The sequence below is a fragment of the Meleagris gallopavo genome, chromosome 9, assembly GCF_000146605.3.
Source record: "Meleagris gallopavo isolate NT-WF06-2002-E0010 breed Aviagen turkey brand Nicholas breeding stock chromosome 9, Turkey_5.1, whole genome shotgun sequence".
Taxonomy (NCBI): Eukaryota; Metazoa; Chordata; class Aves; order Galliformes; family Phasianidae; genus Meleagris; species Meleagris gallopavo.
Genome location: NC_015019.2, coordinates 2,822,045 through 2,829,539, shown reverse-complemented (window position 1 = coordinate 2,829,539; position 7,495 = coordinate 2,822,045). Strand labels below are relative to the sequence as shown.

The 7,495-nt window shown below is 44.2% G+C and overlaps 1 protein-coding gene across 1 annotated transcript; it reads right to left on the bottom strand.

The window, feature by feature from the left end:
- Window positions 1-3,218: 3,218 nt before the first annotated feature.
- LOC100549678 (adrenodoxin-like) lies at window positions 3,219-7,163 on the bottom strand. Its single transcript, XM_010715119.3, has 5 exons — window positions 7,142-7,163; window positions 6,462-6,693; window positions 4,822-4,946; window positions 4,173-4,302; window positions 3,219-3,930 (listed from the first exon to the last, which is right to left on the bottom strand). Exons 1-5 carry the CDS (start codon window positions 7,146-7,148, stop codon window positions 3,810-3,812), a joined length of 615 nt encoding a protein of 204 aa, XP_010713421.1. The 5' UTR covers window positions 7,149-7,163; the 3' UTR covers window positions 3,219-3,809.
- Between the last annotated feature and the right edge of the window lie 332 nt (window positions 7,164-7,495).

Here is a 7,495-nt window from a genome sequence, read left to right as displayed (position 1 = left end):
GTGGCCCAGCTGGTTTTGGCTTGGACAAGGAGGACCAGACCCAAATGCCAAGAAAGAACTCTCAAGTTGCATCACCTAAAAGAATTTCGAGCAAGTTAAAAAGAGATTTGTTTATAGAAACAGAGGGAGGGGAGGGGCAAAACAAATTTTCCTCTTCTCATTGAGGCTGCCTAATATGGGCATATTTCTCTAACAATTTATCTAACCCAGGGCTTACTCATTTTTTTAACAGAGGAAAATTTTATTAATAAACTAAATTTGACGAAGTTTATCAGAAAAGATAGGACAAACCACTGATCCCTGTGGGAGCACATGGCAGCTCAGCAGGCAGCACTGCAGTAGCAAACAGTCTGATGATGCTCACACAGTATCCAAGAGAGTTTGCATTATGACTTTAGGAAAGCTACACAGTAAGTAAAACAGTTACTTTGGCACCAAGAAAACGTGCATCTTGCTCAGAAACATTTTTGCCCAAGCTCCTGCTCCTATGGATCTTCATATCATAATACTGTTTTTTAGCCTTGTGCTAGATGGGATTCAGTTCAATATCAGGGAAATAGTTACCTGTGTGATAAGTACAATTCATTTCAACAAGACCTTTTGGTAGCCATCACTGTTCTCATATTCAACATTTCTAACTTTTTTTAAAAAAACAGTTTATTCAGATTACATGCAGTAGCTGACAGTTAGACATGCTGTGAAAGCTGGAGTACTCATTCACCATGAGCCCAGCCACTCATGCAGGACTGGAATTTTAGCTTTGTGGATATGAAGATGCTCCCCTCAGTTTTGCTACTAATCCTACACCTACTAAGTTAGCAGAAGCTTTCCCCTTACTTCCAAGTCAACAAAATATACATAGCAAATTAGTCATAGAATCCCTAGAGATAGAAAACTGAGAAAGCCCCTGAGAAAAATTTCACACGACCCTGTTCGCTCAGATCAAATGATATTGAATACACACTGTTTTGACCTAGAAAAGTGACGTTTTCCTTTTAGCACAGCTCTCAGGTGTAGACACAAATTTCCCTTCCCTTCCTGCTGACTTTCAGATTAAAAAATAAAAAAGGGATTTAGTCCAAGTTATCTTGACAACTCTGGGCTCTGCTGGACACGGGCACTCAGGCAGCCACGTAGTACTGTTTTGCCATCTTGGAAGCAAGGAGCTTTCCTGTTCTCTTTTACACTAAAGATCAAGGCCAAGAAAGAGAAGCTCATTTGCCTTGAGAAGACAATGACTCACACACTTCAGCCACCTCTCATTTTTGCTTGGCATGTATAATTTTGTTCTCTTATCCTGTAGGCTGACAGAAACTGTGATGGAAGTGTCCAGGGAACAGCTACAGTTGTTAATCTCAACTATCTTAGTTTCATTTCTGACATACCTACAATCAGGAAAGTCAGATCTCCATCTGACACTCTGTGGCACCTTTAAGGGTCTGACTTGTCAAGGATTTTGCAACCTAAATTTCAAAGCAAACAGCTCACCCTCACCTTAGAAACATTTTCTTCAAAAAAACAATCGGACTGGAGTGGAATGTGACAGCCACTGCTCAGCCCTTTCAAACCAACAGCTACAGCCTCACTCACCATCCCAACAGTGCATGGCTTCATGCTGGCTAAAAAGAAATGACATCTTCCAATAGCAGGCTGTGGTCCCGCTGCAGGCTCACAAACAGGAATCGGCCAATAAGTACAACTGCAAAGCCCCAAACAGCTTGTCAAAGGGGCAGTGGCAGCATCAGGAATGGGAATATATAAAGTGGTACTGCACCGGGTGGTTTCACTGTTTTCATTACATCTCTTTTGCAGCCCATGGTAAATCACAAACGAGTGTGCAGCACCTGAATTTTTTCCTAGTGCACTTCCTTCTCTTAGTTTTCTGGCATTCAATTTTGTATTGATTCCCGCATGACAGATCAGAGCAGAAATCGAAGTGTGAGGCAGGGGAGTTATAGGGTGTCACTGCCTACCTGTGGGCAACACACTGACCCTCAACCACAGTGATATGAGTAGAGCTCATGGCAGAATTACTCCTGCCTGAAGGAGAAATATGGAGGGATTATCAGCCATGGAAAACTGCTCTGAGATGTCTCAGAGCCAGCCACCAGTCAGAGTGTAAGAGACCAAGTAAAAAAGAACAGAAATATGATGATGTCAGAAAAATTCAGGTTCAAGTCTCATCCTCTTCCTTCCTAACTGCGCCCTGGGTTTCCTGAGTCGCCGGTGCACAACGAGCTCCACCTGGTGTCTGAGCGAAGCCTCAGCCGTTAGCATCTCTCGGCCCCTGGCGTTCAGATGCGATCTGACGCTCAGACGCACCGCACAGCGTTTGTATTTAACAACAAACTAAAGAGCTGAGTATGGGTAAAGACTACGCTCTTGTTTTTCTGAACTGTTCCAGGTGGATCCTGGCTTGCAAATCCAGCACAAACCTGGAGGATAATGCAGGAAATCTCCGGAAGGAAGCAGAGTCATGAGGTTGTCCCGGACAAATCGTTTTATGTATTTCAACACCTTGAAAGGCTGCTTTCCACTGCAACAGGATGCTTAAGCTTGGATTTTGCAGTTCTTTCAAATCTAGAGGAGGACTTGTATAGCCAAAAGCACCTGTCCTCCCCAGTACAGTACTAGGGATAATGAGAGATACTACCCGTCTCTACGAAATTCATTTTTCACTATCTAATTATAACGCTATAATGTGATGGAAAGTACAGCAATAAGAGCAGAATGGCAATATCTTTGGCTGCAGCAAATGAGGGCAAACCCAAAAGCAGCAGCTGTGGATGCAGAAACAAAGGAAGAAAATTCATTTATCTTTGGAAGGTCTCAGGTAGGCAGGGATCTCCAGCAAGATACCCTCACCTCCACTACCAACCCTTAAATGAGGGCTGGGAAGGGGTGGATCCTGCCTCCATCCCTTCCGTCATCAGCTGCATTGCTCGCGCTTGAGCTCCCCTGAATTGGCCCTGCCTTCCCACCAGGTGCTCCATCAGGCTCTGACTTAGCATTTCTACCATATTTGGTTACATATAATGGATTCTCTACAACATTCTGAGTGAATATGTCAACCTTGCCATCTAAAACAAGGGGAAAAAAAAAAAACAAACAACCAAAAAAACAATGGTAACTGGGACAGTAGGTTCTACATCTAAATTCCCCCTAACTAGTTCTACTGCAACCAGATTGATGTTACAAGAAAAACATATTTACAGATCTAAAAGCCTGATTATTAGGATTTTATTTTATGTACACTGCAGTACATTGATGAGAAAATGTGATATTTAGAGAAATTAGCATATCATGGCACATAACAATTCAGTGACATGCATTCAAATGTTCCTGCTAAGCAGACTAAGCTTGTCGATGTCATCAAGCCAAGTAGCACAATCTTGCATTTGGAACAGCTATCTCTTCTCAAGCTTCCCAAATTGGGAAAAATCTGCTCTGCAGTTAAGTAACAGAACATCACAGAATTCCCAGTAGCCACAGAGAATAGTGGAATACTTAAATTTAAAAGGAGATGAGTTACACACAGCACAGATGTTTACTGCCACCCACCCAGGGAATTGTAAAGCCACATGTTTTCATCCAGTTGTGCTCAGGAGAGCACTTCAGCATTTATTTAAAACTTATGTTGAAAATCCTAGCATTAAGCTTTGTCTAAATAAGAGATTTGCTGAACAGTCATACATACTAAACCAGACTTCTACTGTCTACTGTAAACCAGCTGCAGAGTACTGGTGTTAACATAAAGCCAAGTGTCCCTGCACACCTAAGGAAGCGGGTTGTGCAGGAGCTGTTTCCGGTTACTGTTTGCTTTGCTTTCCAACCTCCAGCTGACTCCTAATATCTGATACTTCCACAGGGACCTGCACTGTCAGACCATCCATCAACTTCTTAATGCGCACCTGGCATCCAAGGCGAGATCTGAGGAGAAAATATTGAGTGAATTTCATTTGTTTCCACAGTAAAGGAAGAAATTCCCAACTCACATTGGAATATTTGGTCCAGGATTACTTTTCACAGAAGCAAAAGACCCAACAGAAAACAGCTCTAGAGGCACAATTGCAATGCAGAACATGTCCCTTTGGAAATGGGTGCCAAACAGGTACTGAGAATCTGTCTCAGAAGGGCTTTGAGCATCTATTGCTGCCAGCAAGTATACTTACGTCTCAGTGAGTCCATATGCCAAGTCCAGCATATCCATCTCTTCATCTGAGATGGCATCCAGCTTTTGAAAGGTATCTTTCTCAAAGATGAGGTGGCAGGTGGAGCAAGCCAATGTCCCTTCACACGCACCTGGTGGAGAAGTCAGGGAGTGGCAGGAAATCAGAAGAAAACACTGGGGTAAAGGGAGATGATCTTTGGAAATAGTGGGAAAAAAGGTCCTTTAGCAGACCTAGAGCATGTCAAAAGAGACACCAGAAGACACAGCAGATGAAGATAGACTTCAGCCTGCCTCTGCTCTGGGAGGATCAAGGTTTTCATATTCATACTTCAACCATCATGCCACTGGAATTCCAGTGGCAGCAGGGTGGTCAGTGTGGTAAGACAGCCCAGTGAGCAGCTTTTGGGACAAGAACCTTGCCAGAAAGCAGATGCAAATTGAGACCCCAGGTTTAAGCAATTCAAGAAAAGCTGACTGCATAGCTAATTGCTGATGATGAAATTAGCAAGAGAGATGTATGCATCCTCCCTATGCTTCATGGTCTCATCAGAACACAGTTCTGTGTGTGCAGTTGTACTATTCCCAAGTACCCACTGGTCACAGCACAGACACAGAACTCCTTAGAGTACACATCCACCTGCAACACCTACCAAATCCATCAATGGCCAAGTTTTGGTTGACTACCACTTCCAGCAGACTCTCCCCTTCTTTGGCCGTGGTTGTGAGTCGCTCTCCATCCCGATTTATAAAATGCACTGTCACTGAATCTGCAGAGCTGTAGGAAAAGTTTGCAAAAAATCAGAGGATCCCACCTTCTCCTGCACATCCTCTGCCAAAGCCTTTTGGCTGAATACCTGAAAGATTACACTACACATACTAGAAGACATTCAGGTTGTCAGTTCTCAGTGGAAATGCACAAACTAGGGCAGTTCAAATCTGAGCTGACCCATAATAGTTCCCATTTTACCAAACTTCTCTCAAAATAAATGTTCAGCTGTGAGTGAATAAATGCAGAGGCTCTGCACTGCTTCTGCTTGGGCTGGTGTGTTTGTAGGCAAGGTACTATGTTGTGGAGCCTGGGATGTTAATCCCAAATGCAGTAATAACAAGAGAAACCCACAGGATCCAATAAAGTAAATGATAAAGGATGTTGTTGTTCACTCATCATTTCCCCCTCCCTTCCCAAGGGAATTACTTGCTGACCGTTCCTTTTCTGCTCTTTATTCCTTCACAAAGTGTTCACTTCTTGTGTGAGCTCGATCACAGTGGGCTTTCTTGTGATAAGACATGCTCAGCCCAGTTTACAGAACAATCATGCTGAGTAACATCCTCTGTGCTGATGCAATCCTTTCTTAGGAGAAGTAACTGGTTGTGTTGATTGCCTACGGGATTTAATCTAGTAGTATTAAGGACAAAGCCATCAGCATCACTTAATGCTGACTTGGGGGAACTGCATCTACAAACAAGAGAGAAACATCATTCATTTCATCTCCTCCAGATCAGGGCAACTTCTGACCAACTTTCACAGCACAGTTCAACTCACAAACTCAACCACTATGACGAACTGCATGTCCTAACCTAAGTAAGCAGTCTCAGCAAAACCCAGCATGTGACACTGCACTTGGAAGCCTGGCAGGACATAGATGATGCGGTCTTGTACAGCCCCTGCCATCTACAGCCACCATCTCAGCAGATGAGCACTTGATCTACATTCCCCATATCTTATCAGAAAGAACGTTCCAGGAAGGCACGGCAGCTTGCAGTGAGGCTTCCAATTATCTAGATAGAGTATTATACTTCCCAGAGTGGCAGACAACACCAGTTCCCCACTCTGCATTTACAGCAGCAGAGATAAGAAATGTGAGAGAATCTGCAATTCATAGAGCACCCCAGTGATCATCTCACCATTTGCACAGCAGGAATGCCCAGGTACCTGACCTGACCTGCCTACCATCCCCATTCCTCGAAGGCCTCATGGTCCCTAACGGGACCTCAGTAGTGCATGAATTCATGTGCCATGTTGCTATACTCATGCTCAGAATCCAGGCATTAGCTGTGATCTCCTTGGTTCCAGAAGCTTTCAGAAACAGGGGAGCAGTACCTCTTATAGATCAGCTCCCTGAACCATCTTCATCCCAGATGAGCATCTACTTAGCCTCATCCACCTCTCCCTTACAGATCGTGTTTTGCACCAGCTTCCTTCTGTGGGGTCCAAGGTAGAGTTCAAGGCATTTCCCTTCTGAGAAAGTACTTCCTAGTTCAGTGATAGATGGGTCAGGATTTTACTCACCTCGATTCCCCAGGAGAACCCTGGAGTTTGCATGTGGAGCTGAAGCCTCTTCTTGACATCTGCTTTGATTGTAAGCAATTCTGCTCAGTCACCTCACAGAAATAAACAAAGTGAGTTTTACTCACTTTCAGTCCACTTAACAAGGGTCGCATGAGCCCCGAGATGCCTTGAGCTATCATGCTACTGAGGTCTTGCTTTGTGCTTCCTGGGATGTCTTCTGTTGCAAGGCAAGCTAGAGTAAGAGTTATAAATACGGTGGGATGGGAAAGGAGGGGGGAATAGAAAAAAGTTAGGACTGCCTCCCTGGGGAGGGAGGGGGAGAGGGAGGAGTTATGCATGAATCTTGCTGCTCTCCAGCCCACTTGTGGCTGTACCAGGGCACTCATGGGTACTGAGCAAAGTATTGTAACAAGCATCATTTCTTCACACCAGTCCCCAAGGAAGACTCATCTTGTTTTGCCTTCCAGAATTCCTTTACAGAAACTAGCCCTAAATCCAGATTTTAGGAGCAGCGTTCAGTGCAGTGCCCCTAACTATATTAGGGGGCAGGGAGAGGGTCACAAGCTGACAATTGGAAAAGTAGAGTAATGGAAACATCGAAGGCCTGAATGATGGTGCCTTGTGAAAAAACGTGGGGGGCCAATCAGTTCTTACACAAACAGGGTGAGAGGTAGACTTACCAGACATCCTCCTGACATGGACACCATCTGGCTACATCACTCCCCAGTACTGCAGGCTCCCAGCTGTAGAATGTGAATATTCATTCATACATTTCCCAGGACAGGCTCAAAAAGCAGCACAGTTCTTTCAGTTGTTAAATTCTCTGATGAAAAGTGCCATAGAGGCACAGATAGGTATCACATCTCACACTGACTGATATTTCATGCTTGTGAAGCTTCCAGAGAAGAAACTTCCAGTTTGTTTCCTGAAACACTGACATCACTTCAGTGTTGCTCTGCACCAGGGTAAATCACTTTGCCTGAGAAACAAAACTCTGCAGAGCGGACAGTTTCAGTTTCAGGGTTTTTTTGTTT

What these genes read in the sequence shown, in the direction of transcription:
- LOC100549678 (XM_010715119.3), bottom strand. An exon ending in CTTGGCCATTGATGGATTTG is followed by an intron (nt 4,303 to 4,821) that starts GTAGGTGTTGCA and finishes CTTCTCCACCAG; the next exon opens with GTGCGTGTGAAGGGACATTG. An exon ending in GCATATGGACTCACTGAGAC is followed by an intron (nt 3,931 to 4,172) that starts GTAAGTATACTT and finishes TTTTCTCCTCAG; the next exon opens with ATCTCGCCTTGGATGCCAGG.